This window comes from Fonsecaea nubica, assembly GCF_001646965.1.
Source record: "Fonsecaea nubica strain CBS 269.64 chromosome Unknown Scaff9, whole genome shotgun sequence".
NCBI lineage: Eukaryota > Fungi > Ascomycota > Eurotiomycetes > Chaetothyriales > Herpotrichiellaceae > Fonsecaea > Fonsecaea nubica.
Window position 1 is genome coordinate 429,901 of NW_019173682.1, and position 18,925 is coordinate 448,825.

The 18,925-nt window shown below is 50.7% G+C and overlaps 6 protein-coding genes across 6 annotated transcripts; 3 read left to right on the top strand and 3 right to left on the bottom strand.

The window, feature by feature from the left end:
• Window positions 1–14: 14 nt before the first annotated feature.
• AYO20_02228 (hypothetical protein) lies at window positions 15–1,800 on the top strand (the record flags this gene model as incomplete). Its single annotated transcript, XM_022640533.1, has 3 exons — window positions 15–296; window positions 349–734; window positions 798–1,800. 3 exons carry the CDS (start codon window positions 15–17, stop codon window positions 1,798–1,800), a joined length of 1,671 nt encoding a protein of 556 aa, XP_022503590.1.
• Window positions 1,801–2,851: 1,051 nt separating this feature from the next.
• AYO20_02229 (hypothetical protein) lies at window positions 2,852–5,033 on the bottom strand (the record flags this gene model as incomplete). The annotated part of the gene is made up of 9 exons (XM_022640534.1): window positions 2,852–3,111; window positions 3,210–3,227; window positions 3,281–3,530; window positions 3,605–3,752; window positions 3,813–3,952; window positions 4,020–4,098; window positions 4,160–4,347; window positions 4,415–4,589; window positions 4,753–5,033. The coding sequence occupies 9 exons, from the start codon at window positions 5,031–5,033 to the stop codon at window positions 2,852–2,854; spliced, it is 1,539 nt and encodes a 512-aa protein (XP_022503591.1).
• A 4,094-nt stretch (window positions 5,034–9,127) lies between these two features.
• Window positions 9,128–9,916, bottom strand: AYO20_02230 (hypothetical protein; the record flags this gene model as incomplete). The annotated part of the gene is made up of 2 exons (XM_022640535.1): window positions 9,128–9,475; window positions 9,551–9,916. The coding sequence occupies 2 exons, from the start codon at window positions 9,914–9,916 to the stop codon at window positions 9,128–9,130; spliced, it is 714 nt and encodes a 237-aa protein (XP_022503592.1).
• Window positions 9,917–10,117: 201 nt separating this feature from the next.
• Window positions 10,118–12,260, bottom strand: AYO20_02231 (hypothetical protein; the record flags this gene model as incomplete). Its single annotated transcript, XM_022640536.1, has 6 exons — window positions 10,118–10,810; window positions 10,885–11,231; window positions 11,304–11,543; window positions 11,629–11,723; window positions 11,785–11,954; window positions 12,012–12,260. 6 exons carry the CDS (start codon window positions 12,258–12,260, stop codon window positions 10,118–10,120), a joined length of 1,794 nt encoding a protein of 597 aa, XP_022503593.1.
• A 1,937-nt stretch (window positions 12,261–14,197) lies between these two features.
• AYO20_02232 (hypothetical protein) lies at window positions 14,198–16,025 on the top strand (the record flags this gene model as incomplete). The annotated part of the gene is made up of 4 exons (XM_022640537.1): window positions 14,198–14,511; window positions 14,566–15,483; window positions 15,545–15,852; window positions 15,907–16,025. 4 exons carry the CDS (start codon window positions 14,198–14,200, stop codon window positions 16,023–16,025), a joined length of 1,659 nt encoding a protein of 552 aa, XP_022503594.1.
• Window positions 16,026–16,555: 530 nt separating this feature from the next.
• On the top strand, window positions 16,556–18,706 carry AYO20_02233 (hypothetical protein; the record flags this gene model as incomplete). Its single annotated transcript, XM_022640538.1, has 6 exons — window positions 16,556–16,895; window positions 16,947–17,398; window positions 17,469–17,786; window positions 17,873–18,149; window positions 18,220–18,308; window positions 18,467–18,706. The coding sequence occupies 6 exons, from the start codon at window positions 16,556–16,558 to the stop codon at window positions 18,704–18,706; spliced, it is 1,716 nt and encodes a 571-aa protein (XP_022503595.1).
• Window positions 18,707–18,925: the final 219 nt, after the last annotated feature.

Consider the following 18,925-nt stretch of genomic DNA (forward strand, 5'->3'; position numbering starts at 1 on the left):
CGATTATTGCAAACATGTCCGACAGGTCAATCCGCGAACGTTCTACGGAGCCAGGTTACCTGGAAGAGAAAGTCGAAGTCACCGGTCATGTGGACCGAGTTGAGTTGAGCGTCGAGCAGAAAACCACCGGCCACCGAGACTACCATGGCATCGACACCACTCATGTACAACCTGGTGCCGATGCTGCCTACGAAGCGAAGATCGCACTCGTCAATGAAGCGTTGATTGATATTGGCATGGGACCGTTCCAGTGGAAGCTCTTCATACTTACTGGTTTCGGGTGGTTTGTGGATAATGTAACTTATCGCTGAAATTTGTATTCCGTGCTGTGACTGAGTGTGGTTTCAGGTCTGGCTACAAGCTATCACCATCGTCGGTCCGGCTATCCAGCGAGAGTTCGCTGTCAAACGCATCGCCTTCCTTACTGTCGCCAAGTACGTTGGTCTCACAATCGGCGCATCGACATGGCCTCTCGCCGCCGACTTTATTGGCCGTCGCCCTGCCTTTAACATCTCACTGCTTTGTTCTTCCCTATCTGCCTTGGTCGCTGCAGGCTCACCGAACTTTGTCGCTATGGCCACGCTCTGTGCTATGATTGGCGTTGGCGCCGGCGGCAATCATGCGGTTGACAGTGCTATCTTTCTGGAATATATCCCGGCCACACACCAACATCTACTGACCGTGCAGTCGGTCTTCTTGGCAACCGGGATTGCTGTAGCTGCTTTGGTCTCCTGGTAAGCTTGCCCGCAGCAGATTTTTGATTTGTTCAAGAATTTCGTGGAATGACTGATATCTAGGCCCCTCGTCGTCAACTTTACATGCCCTGCCGGGACGCCGCAAAGCGAATGTGGGTTTCACGAGAACATTGGGTGGCGGTATATCTACTGGACCCTAGGTGGCTTTACTCTCTTTCTCAGTTTCTGCCGCTTCATGTTCGGGCTGTACGAAACACCAAAGTATCTGCTGGGGAGAGGCAAAGATGAGGCAGCCGTCAAGGTCATCACGAAGATGGCCGCGCGGGATGGGAAAACGACCTGGCTGACCTTGGCACATCTCCAGGCCGTAGACGCACGGCTGGAAGCGGCTGCACTTCTAGCAGACGACCGCGACTCTCAGAGCGGTGGTGCTGGTTTGCACGCCACAGCCAACAAGACGACGATCCAACGATTTATGGCAAAGTGGGCGCCTAACAAGGTACGAGCACTGTTTTCGACTCCGCGAATGGCTCTCTCCACTAGCATGATGATCGTGCTCTGGACAGCGATTGGAATGTCTTACCCTTTGTACAATTCTTTCATTCCCTTCTATCTGGAAAGAAAGGGTGTCGCGGTTGGCGCCTCAAGTCTGGACATCACATACCGCAACTATACGATCCAAGCAGTTTGTGGTCTACCAGCTGCTATTCTCGGTGGCTTTTCTGTGAGGCTGAAGAACGTGGGTCGCAAGGGAACTGGCGCATTTGCATGCATATTCACAGGACTATTTCTGTTTCTGTACACTCAGGCCAGCAACTCTGCAGCCGTCCTCGGCTTTTCCTGTGCGATCTCCTTCTTCCAGTTCCTGATGTACGGATTGCTCTACAGCTATACACCTGAGCTCTTTCCGGCACCGATAAGAGGAACGGGTAATGGTTTGATGATGACATTCAACCGTCTGGCCGGTGTGATGGCTCCTCTCATCGCTGCCTATGTTGGCATTGAGACGGATACTCCTATCTGGATTTGTGCATCTCTCCTGACTTTGTCCGGGTTCGTGTGTCTTCTCCTGCCTTATGAAAGCCGGGGACGTGCAGCCTCTTGAGGAGCAATACAAGGGAAATGGGCACATGCCGACTAGGGCCGAATGGGAAAGTTGTCCAGCATCAGTACAAAGCAATGAGGAGGAATTCTTTGATGCATTGAAGGGTAGTGTAGTGGGGAGGTCTACAGGCTGAAACGTGATTGGTGGAATTTGCCTGTACACTGGACAGGGAGGCACTTCTAGTCACTGATGGGGCGATCTCTGACACTAGGTTAGAGATTCTTTCCATCTATCTATCCATCATCAACAGGATCAATACCTCAAGCAACTCAATCAAGGAGTTGAGGACAGTTATCTATCAAGTTATGTAATCTATCTGATCAATGCTGTGTTGTTATTACTGTGCGATAGCCGTTACGCCGTACGAGTTGATGCCTCTGGCTAAGAACCTCGCCCCAGTTCAATAGTCGTGCGTTCTATCAGGCGTCCTCACATTGACGTTTGTTGAAGGCATATATTCTAGCAAATGGAAAGAAAACACATGGTTCTTCGGCTAAGGTGACAGGAAGGACAATAACACCACCCTGTCCCCCAAGACGATGGTAGCCGTCGCATACTAGCTTTCAAGCGGGCTGTGGAACAAGCATCTCGTGCTTGCGCAAATTGGGCTTTTTGATCGACTACGGCCCACCATTGCGCTCGACTGCTTCGGGTCGTGGTCTGAGTGTCTGTTCCCGAGCCTGGCTTGGTGTTGGGGCTGCCTCCTTGCGTAAAGGAAATCTATCGTAATCGTAGAAGGCCAAGTCCAGATTGTCGACATTCATATAGGGAGCAATATCAGCATTTACGTCGCGTTCAGTTCTCGTGAAACCGCGACCGAGAAATGCCCACATATTCAGCTGGTATCATCAAAAGCATGAAATTAGTTGGGAATTTCCACAAAACTCTGGGGAAAGAACAGTAACAAAAAAAAGTATGAATTACCTTATTGCGAGACTTGATGTGAAAATCTTCCCATCTAGGATGACGGACAACTTCCTGGAAATGTAATGCACTACCTGTACCCTTTGTGAGCTCCTTTCAACAAGGCAGAGATTCAGGCAGTGGAGTGTTATATACCAGGCCAGACTGCGGTAATGCGACCATCCGATGGTCGCTTGTACCACGAATTGCAGTGATCTTCCCAGACGGTTCCGTGCAACATGGTTTGGCAGTGCTCGTTGAACTGATCCGTAATATCTTGTCGTGGACAAACATAGAGGAGGTCTTCAGCCTGAATTTTCTTGATCATCTGGATGGCATAGTCTGCCACAGCACTAATTGAGGCCGTCACTGATCCCGTAAGTACCGGAAAGGTAGGCCCGAAGGTAACTATAAAGTAAATCAGTACTTCTTTGGTTATATCTTGATGTTGCCGTAGAAAGCCTTCTGGTTAGACTTGCAGAGTCAGAAAGGCAAACAAAACGTACGTATGAAATTTGGAAAATCTGCATCAAGAACGTCAGCACGACAAATTTTGAATCTCTAACATTCAATATACCTGGAACACCGATTCCAAGATAGGAATCCGGGTTGGGTGTAAATTTAGCTCTCAGAGAAATACCATTCATGCCCACCACATTGAATCGAGGCAAGTAGGTTGTATCAAACCCAGTCGCGAGGACAATGGCATCAATATCTGCAATCTCGCTACCATCCGCTCCAATCACAGAGGTTTCACGCACTTTGGCCAGTGCTGTGAAATGAGGAAATACGTTCGGCTTTTTCAGTGCTTGCATAAATGCGCGACCCTTGGCTTCAGTGTCAACCCGAAAGTAGATTCTTGGATCAAAGGGAATGGTGATAGCCGGAGCCAAGAACGTACCGGAGACGTTCTTCGACAGCCCACGGCGAAATCTGGAACCAAGCCCTTCACGAGTGTTTCGTCCTCAAGTTCATCGCGCATGATCTGTTGAAAGCGCGACCGGAGAGCCTCTTGTTCGAGAGAATCTTTGAACAAGGCTTTCCAGACTCTATTTGCCTTCAAGAAATATCAGTCGATGGACGGGGATAAAAGGTTGGAGGCGCCATACTCCTGCTTCATAGACTCGTGCTTGCGAAACCAATTTTGCGTGATCACGGGCAAAACTCTCTTGTTCTTCTTGAGACCCTTGAACTCTGATGTCAGTATCACGTTGTTGAGGTTGGGCCAGAGAAATGCGAGCCTCACAAACTGGTTTCAGCTAGGCACAAGTCAGTCACGCTGATAAAGTGGTCGGTGGGGAGGGGGGTGCACTAACACCGTAGTTTGGTTGAACGGACGCCAGCCAGGACTTGGATCGTATGAAAACGTGCAGTTCTTTCGCATACGGTTGCATTCTGTGCCCGGTGTCAGTGTTGCCTATGGCTTTAAAACTTTTGAGTGACGGCTCCTTCTCACCCGGGAGTCGCTTGTATGCTGGACGATCCTGCTCCTACGATGACGATTTTCTTCCCGGTCCATTCAGCGGCATTGAAGTCATCAGGCCATTGTGCCGTGTGTACCACTCGACCTTTGAAGGACCCTAATCCCTGAGTCTCCGGCAATTTGGGATTGTTAAGCATACCCGTAGCCTGAATAAGTACATCCTGCTCACCATCATCAGCTCTCGAACTAACTGGGCAGACGGCATTGTTAACAAGTGGTTGGACTTACACATTCATCCTCCAACACACTCGTGCTTTCGTCCGAGTAGGTTTGCTCTACCTTTAGCATCCACTTTCCAAGATCCTCATTCCACGTCGCCTCAATCACACGGCTGTTGAACTGCATATACTTACGCAGGTCCCAAACTCGACATACACGATCGAGGTATTTCCAGATAGAATCACTGGACGAGTACAGTTCGGACCAGTATGGCTAGTGATTGACAAAAGGTTAGACTTCGACCCCATAGCCCTCAAGCACCCAGTTGTAGCCTCGCTTACATTCAGTGCGAAATTGTATACGTAAGAATGACTTGGAACTGGGAGTTCTGGCGTTAGTAAAAGTACTTGACTGCTATAACGATGGTGAATGACTTGCCGTCACAGGCGCAATTAGGATAGCGATTTTCCAGCCACGTCCCGCCAATATCACCATTCTTTTCATAGATGACGTGTTCGACATTCTCAAGTTCATTCTGAAAGCGATATGCATACATTATGCCCGAGAAGCCAGCACCTATGGTGACGATTCGCATTCGACGATTTCCTGGGTCTAGGTAAGTGACGTCAGGGACGAAATACCCATTCGAATTCGTGTGCGGCGGCGGTTCTCGCTGGTCTCTATCCATTTTCTCGCGCTTTGATAGACTGGTTGGCTTATCCCTTTTAGTACAATGAAGTTGTCCCGGATGGCATGCGCCTTGGGAGAGTCCGGTTTAACGGAATAAATCAAAATTCCCTTGCGCATTCCAAGTCATCGTATGTCACTTCATTCAATCGGATTGGGGGTGGGCTTTGGGTTAAATAGAGCGGAATATGTGTCGGTCTTGAAGCTTTCCCATCCGAGGTACCATTGATGGACGCAAGTCTTGTGAATACTGCAGGACCAATGCTGTCGGCTAACTGTTGGCCCATCATTTAGTTGTCTTGGTAATTCCGAACCTCTTGTCATAATACATAAACTAATAACCCGCATCAATACTTGTCAGACAAGCTTAGGTGACTTGTCCCCGGAAGCCAACATCATACAGTCAACAATTCCGGAATTCCGGTCCCGGTACGGCGACTCTGTGAAAGAACTCTTCAATGTTCCACGGTAATTCGGCCCATGTTAGATGAGCTCGTAGCGTTGCGAGGCCACGGGATGATAACTGCCATGTCACAGACGGTCCGGGAACTTTCGTTGCTTCTCCAGAGACAGTCCTGCCGACGGACATCAGATTCGTCAGCAAAGCGCCCATGTTTGACTTGGCTGGTCAATTATGGAAGCTTCGACTCAAAGACTCAGATAAATAACTGGCGACAAACCCACACTACTCGATTTTGCGATCCTAGCGGAAGGAGGCACCCGTGAGTCACCTCATCTGACCTTGACATGAAGCGGTTTCACATGGCAGTGATCTTGCTCCATATGTGAGATCTTGCGCGAATGTCTGTACATATGTACCCATGTCCAGAGTTTTATCATGATATCCCCAACTGTCTGCGACCTACTCCGCAACAGGAAAATGTACCGCATCCTATTAGAATTGGCTTTCTGGCATTCCCCAAGATGCGAGACGCGCTGATTGATCGTCCCGAGATCCATCAGACCCGAAAACGCGCATTCGAGCGGAATTTCGCCAGTTGTTTAAGGCTTCAGTGGCCGAAAGCCAAACCACTCTTGATCATGAACGATGAGGGTGAGATCGGGCTCGACCCTGCCTTTGAGGCATTTGCCAAAAATATTGACCACTGGGTCCTCATTGATGAATGGCACGACGCATATCCAACAATTAGCGAGCTTGTCAATCGTGTGGGGATTTGAACGGTCTGTTGACAATGAGTCCAAGACTGCTGGCGCAAACACGATCCGTACCCGGCCCTTATTTTGATATGGATCGACGGCAAATCACGCTCTGTTACAAAAACCGTTGATCCGTCAAGCTGGCTCGGCTTCCCCTTCAACTTGGGATTTCTAGTGAGATACTGCGTTTCAGGGTGTCCGGATACGTGATACGGGTTACCCATATATACAAAGTCCATATACATGAGGAAGTGACCTGTGAGTCGTCCCGTTTTCAAGCCCTCCGCAGAGTGAATGGCTACAGTCGCCACATGCGCGATTTCTTTACAAATTTTTATATCTGGAAAGTCCTTCTCAGATGGCGGTGAGGTGAACAGCCAACAGACGGCCAATTCTCTTGATTCTTGCTAATGGTCGCTAGATGGGTGGAAATTATGAGCTGGACCACCGCCGCTTAAATAACAAGCCCCGAGGTGTTACTGAGGTACGAAGTGACCTGTGCTTCCCGTGACGGAGTCCCGGTCCTTCGACATATATATCTACCCGAAAATGATATGGCAAGATTTAGGAATGAAGTAGAATGGAAATGCCGTGGTGATCTTTCAAGCTATTTGGAGCACAGAGGCTCCAGCTAGACTCCTAAAGCGGAGAGTCACGCTGTCAACATGGACACGAATATTAAAATTGACCTTTTAGAAATCCTTCAATCAACACTCATAAATTAGAATGAAGATCCATCCCCAAAGGTCTCCGATTAGGTTCGCCCATGTCCAGGCCCTCAGCAGCGTGAATATTTGGGCCCCAGTGGACAACGGAACATTCCTTCCTTGGTAATTGGCGGTCGAAAGCCTCATTGCAGATGAATTTTATTGCAATATGGCGCCTTCGAAGGAATTCTGGCCGAGAGACCGCGACATATGCTTGCTAGACTTGGGACAATCATCTGGGAATAGATCCTGTTTATCACCCAAGAGTCCGCTCCATGCCGGTAGCCTACTGTACTTTGTTGTACCTGTAGTGACCCTAAATCTGTGATCGAAGTAATCCTCATACCCTTCTGGGGGAGATGCTCGGTTTCGCTAGTCCAACCTCTCCCATCGCGAGTAGGGGTATTGCCATGCCCTGAGTCAAACAGTGTTCCCATGCTTGTCTTTCTGGGCCCGGTGGATTTCCACGGCTTCTGTCGTGTAAAGTAGTCCGTAACCATCAGAAGATACCAAAGCATTGCTGATACTGTGGACGAGAATCTTCATGTTGCAACGGTTGATTTGATCCAGTGATTTGATCCAATGATTTGACTCGACATCTGGTCTCGAGATCAAGCACTCTCGAGATGATCTAGCAAGTTCCCACGCACCCTTGAGAGCAATACCCTGAGTTTGTGTACTGGCTCCGAGGACTCCCATTTCTCCTGAATGACTTTAGAAGGTTTAAAGTGGATGTTTTGTACAGCTCGATAAGCTGCAACTGTGACTGAAATGTGCAAACTTGTCAGCTCTGGGGCGTATTGAAGCTGACTGAAAACGAATGTCTCAAAGAAAGAAGACTTGAGTGTTGGGCGGAGATCCAAGTGAGCACAACCGCTGTCTAGCCAAGCGCAAGCTTCGAGACCATGCTCATCGTATTCCCAGCCGAGTCGTGAGAATAATTAATCTTGCTATCGAAGCTCCAGAACACCCTCCCAATCGATTAGCATACACACTCCGGCGGACCCATCAAACGAACAGCATGATAGCATTCTTTAGTTATGGGACTAATACCAGCTCCTGGGCTAAGCTACTCCATGATACAATTGAGCCAGACAAAGGGGGCACAGAATCGTTACACGCGACTCGTAAAAGCCAAGGGGAGCCGAATCCTCCCTTCACTGCCACGTGCTGGGAAATGGGCTTCACCGCAACCAGTAAGGTACCATCCGTTGTCATCCATGTCCTGAGTCAGCGCGCTACCTAGCCTCCCCGTAGATGCCTCGTATTGCAAGCCTGGACGACTCGTCCACTGTTGAAAGCTCCACAAAACTCCCGATCGAGACCGCTCGTCACCATTGTGGGGCCCCAGATTTCTTGGAGCTCACACAGCCAAGAATTGGAGAGGGGATTGCAGTGCAGCTTGGCTGGGATTCAAGGAATTCCGGAGGTCCGCAAGCTTGTTTCGGGCCTCTTGGAGGCAAGGAGAAATTCAGTCTCTCAGCTTTCGAATTCATCCTTGGTCAACAAGCACAATTTTATGGATGGCGGCCCTAGGAGAAGAACGACTAACGCTCTTTCCAATGAATGTGTCTGTCAGTTTGATCCGGTCCGGTATAATTCCGAGCAGCGAACATTATTGCTAAAGGATGGAATGACAGCACGCCTAATTGGGGAGAGCGACCCCAAGAGCGGTAAGGCTGCGAAATAAAGGGATTATTTCTGGGCAGCGATGTGCTAAGCAGCGAAGAACCCGGAGTAACTCCGAATGATCTTCTAATTGGCCGCGTATTGCCGAGTCACGTGCAAGTGTCCTTAGGTTCAATACTGTCGATCACATGATATGGGCCATTAGGTCTCAACTCGCACGGCAGGTAACAGGAATGCTCACATCTTGTTGATGAGTTAATTGATTTGATAACAACCTATCGACGCATGCCATGTCTTATCATAAGGTCGACACCAAATAGTACTGCCAGGACACAAGGGTATCACGATGCCTTGGTAAGGTTGGATGAAATTGACCGTCACTCAAAGATTAGACAGAGATGGGAAATAACAAAATTTCGACCTCGAGGACATTGTCTCCTAGCTACGCACTGCCACGGGAGCATAGATGGAGAGCAGAGTTCCATTTCATGTGATTCTATTCTAAGCACCGTTGCTTGTCACGATATAGAACATACTTTGCTAGGAGCTGCGTGTTGTGTTAACAAGGTGTACCAGTGTTCCTTCCGTGAGTCCACCTACCTTAGAAAAACAGTCTTGACTTGGTGTAAGCAAGGATACTATCGAAGCCACCCTCGCTGCCGTAGCCTGATTGCTTGACCCCACCAAAAGGAGTTTGTGCGCTCACCATCATCATTGAATTAATACAGACGGTGCCGGACTCTATAGCACTCACCATCCTCTCTGCCCAGTCGACTTGCTTGGTGAAGGACCCGGCCATCAAACCAAACTCGGTATCGTTGGCCAGAGCAATGACCTCCTCCTCGGTCGAGAAGCGCTTCACCACTGAGACTGGTCCAAATATATCTTCTTCGTAGACCTTTGTGTTCGGAGTAGGATCTGCGAAGACGGTCGGATGGATGAAGTAGCCCTGTTGATATCAGATATTTCACGTCAGCAGATGGAACGTGCGACGACTAGCCTGTGTAACTGGCACTCGACTGACCTTGTTCCCCATTCGGTCGCCCCCAAGGACGAGCTTCGCTTCGTCTTTCCCGCTTTCGATGTATGCCTGAACACGCTCAAGTTGTAGCTTGTCGGCCACGGGGCCATAAGTCGTGGATGGATCGCCGGGGATGCCTTTGCCGCCGGCCATCTGTTTCAAGATTGCAGTATAGCGGCCGAGAAAAGCGTCGTACACCTCGCTCTGGACGTAGACTCTCGATCTAGCGATACAGTACTGGCCACAGTTGGCAGTTATGGCGGTCGCAGCCCTAGAATCTGGCTTAGTTCCCACGCGTGCTTGTTGAGTCAAGACGAGAACGACGGTCATCTTGGAGTTACCAGAAAGCGGCAGCATCGAGGTCGGCATCTTCAAATACGATGACGGGGCTTTCCCCGCCGAGTTCCAGAGTCACACGCTTCAAATTCGACTTGGCCGCTACCTCCTGCACTTTCTTGCCTGTTGAAATGGAGCCTGTGAATTAATGCACTGACAATGGCTTCTGCAAGATGCAGCTACATGTTGAAAAAGTTTCATACATTGTATGCATTGACACTTAACGCCACAACCCTATAGCTTAGGCACCAGCAAGAAGCTCTCAGCGTGCTCCCCACCCAGATGGACCCTATGGTGGCCCTTGTTGAACTGCGGCTCTTGGTGCTTGACGTGCGGGTTATCCCACTCGGGCAGCACCATGGTCTTGCCCGAGATCTGCAGCCGCAGGCCTTCGCCCTTTTCGTAAACAATCCCCATGGGCCAGATGCCGATGTTCATCTCGACCACGTTCCCAGGCTCGACGTAGTCGGCCCGCAAGTGCGGATGGACGGGACAATACTCTGTCGACTTGTCCGGGTCGATCGCCCGGTGCGAGGCGCGCAGGATGCCCGTTGGCCCGAGATACTTGGTCGGGTTGACGTTGGCGACCTCCTTGACGGATTTGACAGGGAGTTCATGCAGAGGCACATTGGACTGCTCCATTAGTTCGCCGTCGACGGACAATTTGCGCAGCATGACATAAATGTCCAGGTCGTTGTGTTCTTTGCACGACACAAAGATCTTAAGTTTCGAGAAGCCCGCCAGCGTCGTCCGCTCGGGGAAGATGTAGTCGTACGTCACCATGTCGCCGTTGGTCGAGTCGTAGGAATGCACGGCCTCGGCTGCGCTGGGCGAGTCTGCGAGAGTCTTGTTGGACGTGAGGTACAGCTTGGTGTATTTCGTGCGGGGGATCGGGTAGTCGGTCTCGACCTGGTCGTAGAGGGGGTACTACATAGGTTTTGGGTGGGTTGTTAGCTCTTGTAACGCAAGGGGAAGAGTGTACTCTGCAGATAGATGCCTACCTTTTCCCCAAACCGATACATCGACACTCGCACTTTCGGCGTGTTCTCCCACCCATTTTCCTCGCCCTTGAGATACCGTGTGAAGAAGCGGTCCAAGTCGTCCACAGAGCGGTAGTGGTAATCCTCATACCACTCCTGGTGCGGGTGGAAACGGAGCCACTTTTTATCCGTAGCTGTATCTCTCCACGCCCGGACTGAGCCCATGGTGTGCAGCATGGTCGAGTACGAAGCGAGGATGTACGAGGGAATCTTGATGCGACTAAAGTCGACGCGCTTCGATTCCCAGTACGCGTCGTAGAATCCATGGGCGTCGCCCATCTCGGTGACGGCTTCTTGGAGGCCGTGGCCTTGTGAAACGAAGGAGAATTAGCTCCAGGAACGAGGGGGACCAATGTATGTGGCAATCACTTGTAACTCACCTGGAATACCCATCAGAACCCATTTCAAGAAAGGCGCCCACGGAATTCCTCCCCGCCGGCTCAGATCACGGTAGACGTCGCTGAGTCCTTCCCACGGGGCAATGGCTTTGAGATGAGGCGGCTGCTCCATTGCGGCCCAGTACTGGACGACGCCGAGCCACGAGTTGCCAGCCATGCCAACGGCGCCGTTGCACCACTCGTATTTGGCCGCGAACTCGATGATGTCGTAACAATCCTCGCCTGCAAATATCATCAGCAAGGCTGGATTTTCAATTCACAAGTACACGCTGACGGAAGGGATCGATCTACTTGCCCTCTTTGCGACCAAAGTAATGTAAATTTCCCTCGCTGTCGAATGATCCGCGAGCGTTTGGGTCAAGGATCGCATAGCCCCGACGACACCATTCGTTGGGGTCAGGACTATATTTGGTATTATCAGTCAGCCGGCCTGGATGGCAAGCTTGATTCTGGGGTGACCAACCCTTCAAATTTCTCCAGACCGCTCTGGCGACTCTTTGGCACTCCGACCCGGTAGGGCACCACGTCCATCAAGTTCGCTCCGCCGCCTCCTTTTCCGTATGGCGAGTATGGCATAATGATGGGGATCTTCTTGCCGCCCGTGTCGGCGGGTCGGTAGATGTCTGCATATATCTAATAGCAGGTTGTCAGTAAATCAATTTGTTGTATTCAATACACCGTAATGAGTACCTTGACTCCATCTCGCATGACAATCTCAACGTCCTTCTCAAAGATGATGTCCAGCTCCAACGGCATGTTCTCGGGCGTCTTTTGCCATCCTCGCGGCAGCACGCGCTTCTCGTACCCAAACGGGATGGTGACCACTTTCACGGGCCTGTTGGGCTCGTCCCCCGGGATTGCCTCTTGCCATATCCACTCGAACCCGTCGTTGGGGATGGTCCCCTTGTTGTAGCCCGGCCAGGATTTATCGATTGGCATTTCTGGATTTTCTAGCCGTTGCGAGAATAACAAATGAGGAGGAATGTGATTGTGAGTGTTGGCCTTGGCTTATCCCATGTGCTCGTGCATGGTATATGGAAATTTGGCAAGTGGGCGTCATGGCCTTATTTGAACTGTTTGATCTCAGGCTCAAGTACGAGGAGGAGGCCGTAGAGAGCGCGGGCGCAGTGCCGGCCGGAAGGTCCTTCGAGACTCCATACATGGTGGTAGGTGTGTAGGGTGGGAGTATTCGAGCACCGTTTGTACGAGTGTTTGCCATGCTGGATTGTTGGTGGCCGGGATAGAAAAAAGCCGTTCCTAGTAGTTGACGATGATCGTCCCCATACTTTTTTTGGATGGAGTTGGATGGGCCATGGCCATTTTCGCAAAGGATGTCACAGCCAGTCATGTCCCTCGACGTCCACCCAACTCGGGACTTGGCGTTTTACCACTTCCAGCATCGCCATTTATTGTGATCCGGTCTTCTGAATGCCGTGCTGAGAAATCTAGTCTCTTGAGTCCTCCTCTCGGGGGCTTGCCGGGTTGCTGAGACCAGACCCTTTCAGCCTTGCATGGGCGACGGTGTTTAAAGTCAACACCGAGACACTACTTGCCACAAAATCGGCTCTCGCTACCTGCTACCAGCTGCCAGCTATAACCGTCAAATCCCTATGCGTCGGCTGAAAGCGAGAAGCCTTTAAGAGCAAGCAGAAGACCATTTGGTAGATAGAGCGCACCGCTCAGTGAACATGGACGTCTACAACAACTAGTTGATTGTAGCGACCGTCCCGCTCTGATAAATCCAAACCGTGCCTTCTCCAGAAGTGACAGCCAGTCTTAGCTGAGCGTTCACCATCAGCGATGATTGTAATATTGACTTCTAGCACCCATCCAGTGTCAAGCTTCGAGTTGAGTAATCATTAAAAATATACGGAATTGTAAGCTGTGTCTACTGCGAAGAACCACTCGGGTAGGCGAAGGGGTTCCGCGCAGTAGCAAATCTAATGAGCCGAGTAAGCCCAATGTAGGTACTTAGTGAGCCCCCAGTGCTAGGGATGGTAGGCGGTAGAAAAAGGCTGTTACGCCCCCAGAAACGCCAACTGCGCCCATAACTCTAACTGAGTATTAGGCTCTTGGCGGTGCACCGTGGTTCACCCATTTCTCATTTGCCCATCCATCTCCAGCATGTTCCTCGTATAAGGTCAGTCTCCCCCACAAATCCGACTCTTACCCTCGGAGTACAAGCTCTCACCACTTCTCAGAATACCATCATGGATGCCTCTATGGACGATATGCTCACAGGAGAGGGCTCCGATACTTCGAGTCACGAAAACAACGGCACGGAATCAACCTACGAAGGGCATGCTAGCGAGAAACCAAAAAGAGGCAAACAAGCTCGTGCATGTGGAGAGTGTAACAGGTACTATTCAATCTCCCAGCTGTAAAGGGTGCTGCTCTGTCTAAGACTCCCAAAGGAAGAAGATCAAATGTGCGCCACCTCCGCAGACCTATATCCAATGCGTGCGATTGACCATGAGAAGGTGACAAGCGCACTCCAAGGTGCTCTCTGTGCGCTCGAACTGGGCAAGACTGTTATTACCCAAAGAAAAGACGACCGGCAACTCGCCCCTGGCAGTTGAGCGCCAGCCCGCGCCGTCTCCTGGAGTTGGAGGGAGAAGAAGGAATAAGTGAGTCAGCTGAATCGTTCGAGGCACAACGACGACGAGCTAAAACGTTTCATTCCAGACCGAATTCTCGACTTGCTGGATCTCAGTATGCTGGAAAATGCTCTATTGCGACGGAGAGAGAGACGAGACAGCCTTTCAAACACCACCTCGCAGTCTCCCCAGGTCCCCCTGACGCCTGCTTTCTCTCCTAACCACGGTGTGCAGATCACGATAAACGACCTAGAAAATGGACTGCTTTGTACAAACGACATGAACTCTGGTCTTGGACTTTTAACTGGACAGAATGAAACTCGATTCTTCGCAGACGTCTTCGATCCCAGTCTAGGACCCTGGCTAACGGACGGCTTCTCAAACGGCCAGGCTCCAGAAACTCTCCTGGGAAATGTAGGGGAGATGCTGGATATTCCTCTGCTGCAAGCGCAAGATCCTGGAGGCGCTCTCGAGATGAACTATAATTTTCAGTTCGGTTTCTTTCCGGCACCCAATACAAACTCAACGAGTCAAGGAAATACCAAGTCTAATCGATATTCGATGCCGTTCCCTGCCATGGTCGTGGACGATATGTGAGTGATACAATACTTGCACGTATGTCAATGCCCAATGCTTACTGTACTTAGCATCGATGCATTCTTCAAGTATGTGTCTGGATGGCTACCGCTCTTTCACAAACCGCGATTCTATGCAAAATATAATGTGTATGGTCAAGATACCGAGAAATATCAGAGTCTCTGTTTGGAAGACTGCCTGATCCTCGATACGATCTGCGCCCTAGCCGCCCGCTTTTCTACATCTTCATATTTCGCCCATTTACCCCCGAAGAGTCGGGCTGAACCGTTTCTCACCCAGGCCACGCAGCTATTTCAGGACGCCATGAAACTCGATGCGGCAATCCAAGCGAATCTATCCTTGCTACAGGGATTAATTCTTCTGGGCTGGTATCATCAGGTGTGTGGCTCCAGTGGGCGATGCGGCAATCTCATTGGTATCTCTTGTCGTTTGGCGTATGACCTAGGACTTAACAACATCGACCATGACATCTTGGAGTCCAAATCCGCAGTCCAATGGACGTCGACAGAAGAATGGAGCAAGAAAGAAGAACTCCGTCGGGCTTGGTGGTTGGCTTGGGAGCTCGACATGTTCTCGGGGACGATTCTGAAACGGCCACACACCATTGATAAAACTCACATAAACGTCCTGCTGCCAGTATCGGATGAAGCATGGTTCTCTGATACGCCGGTTGCATCCGTCGCAGTTATACATGACCCACTACACGTTTGGAAGACACTCAAAGATTCTCCCAACGACGACGACAGGGCTTGGTTCCTCATAGCGTCGTTCCTCAGGGCGTTTGCTCACGATATAATCCACAGACGGCATACGACAGCGCAGACGATATGCGACTTCCAGTCCTCCATAACTTGCTTCTCTCTGATTCTTCCTCAAAGGTTTCATCTTTCCACGAACTGTCTGAGCTATGATGAGTCCAGTTTTGCCGCAAACAATTGGATTGTGTGCACTCATTTAATCCTGCAGTCGTAAGTCCTTCATGCGAAAGTCTAACATATCAAGATCCCACACGCTGATCTGAGGCAATAGGAGTCGCTCGTCACTTCGACTGCTTTGTAATCGGAAGTTCCCAGAGCATTTGGATGTCTCACTGGAAACATCAGCCTTGGAAGATGAGAAGTTGGTGTGTCGCGTTATTAGGGAATGGGACCCTAACTATATCGCTCGAACATGTCCTCTGGTTACCACGACCCTTCTTGGACCCGCGGCCATCAACGCCAAAACAGCGTGCGAGTTGGCTGCCCACCCGGACGAGAGCCGGCCGATATACCTCGAGATGTTGAAGCTAGTTCTCGGGGCGATAGGCTCGTTCTGGCAGATCGGTGCTTCTGTGCTAGGTGAGAGCATCTACTATCTGTCCGCGGTCTCTTGTCCCTCTAACCATTTTCTAGAACTTGTACAGCTGCTCGAGGCTCGTCGGTCTATCACCGAGCTGGTCAATGCCCGCAAGAATGATCTGGATCGACTTCCTCTCCTTTTGCCCAAAAATGATGAAGATTCCAGCAGCTGAAGCGGCATACAAAAGGTCAAGAAATGATTGTTGCCACAGATATAGACGCACAACAGCAGTTCAAAATAGCCGCTTCCTGCTTTCTCCCCTTATACCGGACTGACTCGAGCCTGAGATTCGTCATGTGGGACAGGTGGAGAATATTGCATCTACTGCGCATGATCCAAAACTCCCAGCTTCTCGCTAACCAAGATCTGCGACATGCGAGGGTTCAATGATCTCGTCGTCAATGCTTCAAGATTCCTACCACCTCTGGCCCAAGTCTTCAATGTGGGGTTACGATGCTCTCTGGCTTGGCCACAACACGAGGCCAAGGCTAGCTCCCCGGGGCCCCATGGGAAAGTTCACGTCCCACCCAACCTACTGGACTCTCAGTGTTCTCAAGGCATAAATAGTCAGGTGTGTCGTGGAGAGAATTTTCGTGGAACTCAGCTGGCTCTTGAATAGACAATCTTCCTCAACCGGCTTGACTAGTCTTCACTGAGACGTGGCCTTGTCTTTTACACAGACAAGTGGTTCTCAACACAGCCATGGCGTCGATTTCTTTGCTTGACTCGCATGGTGATGTCGATCTGATAACCCCACCAGATGTTTCTGCGAGCACCTTGAGACAAGCATTGAAAGAAATCAGTCTGATAGTCGGGCCGGAGAATGTCGACATTTGTACCAAGGAGGCGATGAAACCTGACGAGGATGGGCACTACTACAACCTCCCGAAAGAACATGACCTGTTCTACGTTTTGGAAAAAGATATCTTCCTCGCGAGTGCGGTTGTCCGGCCAAGTTCAACAGAAGACGTGTCCGCCATTGTAAAACTGGCTAACAAGTACTTGACACCATTGTGGCCTGTCTCTATGGGTCGAAACCTTGGTGCGCACGAGATCTGTCACAGGGTTGCTAACGACAGCTGAACAACTACAGGGTATGGAGGTTCCGCACCCCGTCTTCGAGGGAGCATTGTTCTTGACATGGGTGCCCGGATGAACAAAGTGCTTCAAGTCAGCGACCGAGACTGCACCTGTCTGCTCGAGCCTGGTGTTTCGTACTTTGCCCTCTACGACTATCTTCAGAAGAACGGATTCAAGCACCTATGGATTGACAACCCTGACCTGGGAGGCGGCTCCGTCATCGGCAACGCCCTGGATCGAGGTGCTGGCTACACTCCTTACGGAGAGCACTTTTCAATGCATTCCGGCATGGAAGTCGTCCTGCCAACCGGCGAAGTGATGCGGACAGGGATGGGAGCCCTGCCGAACAACAACACCTGGCAGACATTCCAGTACGGATTCGGCCCGTATCCTGACGGCATCTTCACCCAGTCGAACTATGGCATTGTCACGAAAATGGGCTTTTGGCTCATGCCGGACCCTGGTGTAAGACGTCTCCCACTATGTGAGGGAGTTATTCGTCAATGTACTCGGGCGAGCTAACACATTCGTTCAGGGCTACCAAGCCTACCTGTTCTCTTTCCAGAACGACACCGATCTCCCGGCTATAGTTGAAGCTATCCGTGTTCTACGGATTGGCATGGTCATTCAGAACGCGCCAACAATCCGATCAACGCTCCTCGATGCTGCCGTTTATGCCCCAAAGTCTCACTACACAGATTCCAAAGACGTCCTCACAGATGGCGAGATCGGCGGGATCGCTCAAAAGATAGGGGTTGGCCGATGGAACATTTACGGTGCCATGTACGGACCGAAACCAATGCGCGACCTTCAGTGGGAAGTTCTGAAGAATACTTTTATGCAGATTCCGGGAGTGAGTCTACCTAATGGTTATCCTATCGCGGGCCTGAGAATTAGTGGCTTTTCCCCCTTTTCTGAGTTTCTGACTCCATTTTACAGGCGAGATACGAATTCCCCGAACCTCTCAAAGAAGGATCCCAAAAGACCGTCCTACACATGCGCGAGGAGACCCTCAAGGGGATCCCGAACACGTACGAGCTGGGCTGGCTAGACTGGACCTGCAAGCGCGGCTCGCTACTGGGATTCTCTCCCATTTCGCCCGCCACGGGTGTCGACGCCGACAAACAGTACGCGATGGTGAAGCGGAGACTGGGCGAGTTTGGGTTCGACTACCTGGGCACTTTTGTCGTGGGATGGCGTGAACTTCACCACATTGGTTCGTCCGATATTTCTTCATTTGAGAGAAAACTTTGGGGGAGAAAATTGATCACTGATTTGTATTATAGTGTGCCTCACATTTGACAAGTCGGACCCTGATTCACGCAGACGGGCACACCGATGCATTGAACTGTTGATCGACGACGCCGCAGCCGAGGTACGTACATCCCTGTTCCCCTCCCTTTTGTTGAAGGTCCTTCTCCCATCCACCAGTCTGTCCGGACTTTGTCCCCTCAAAGAAGATACATACCAGTCTATCTATCTCCTTCAAGATCATTCCTCTAACTAACCCTCCTCGCCCTCGTCCACGTACAGGGCTACGGCGAATACCGCACTCACCTGTGCTACATGGACCAGATCGCCAGCGTGTACAACTGGAACGGCGGGGCGTCGATGAAATTCAACCAACAGCTAAAAGACAGTCTCGACCCGAACGGCATCCTCGCTCCGGGCAAGAGTGGCGTGTGGCCGGCGCGGCTGCGCGGGCGGGGGTTCGAGATTCAACGGACACAGCCGTACGTGCGTGAGAATGGGAACGGGGATAAAAGGAGATGAGCGAGAGCGTAGCCACCTGTGACGAGAATTGAACAGTTTCGGGTTGTGGCGAGATACTTACCTTCCTATGTGCCTACATATGTACCAACCTATGTATGTGCGTATGTAGGTAACTATACAGATGTTGGAAAAAGGCCCCACATGCGAACCCTACCAATTACCCACCGCCCGACCCAAAGAGGCTAGTCATGACATCCGCCGTGCCATGTGGAGACACTT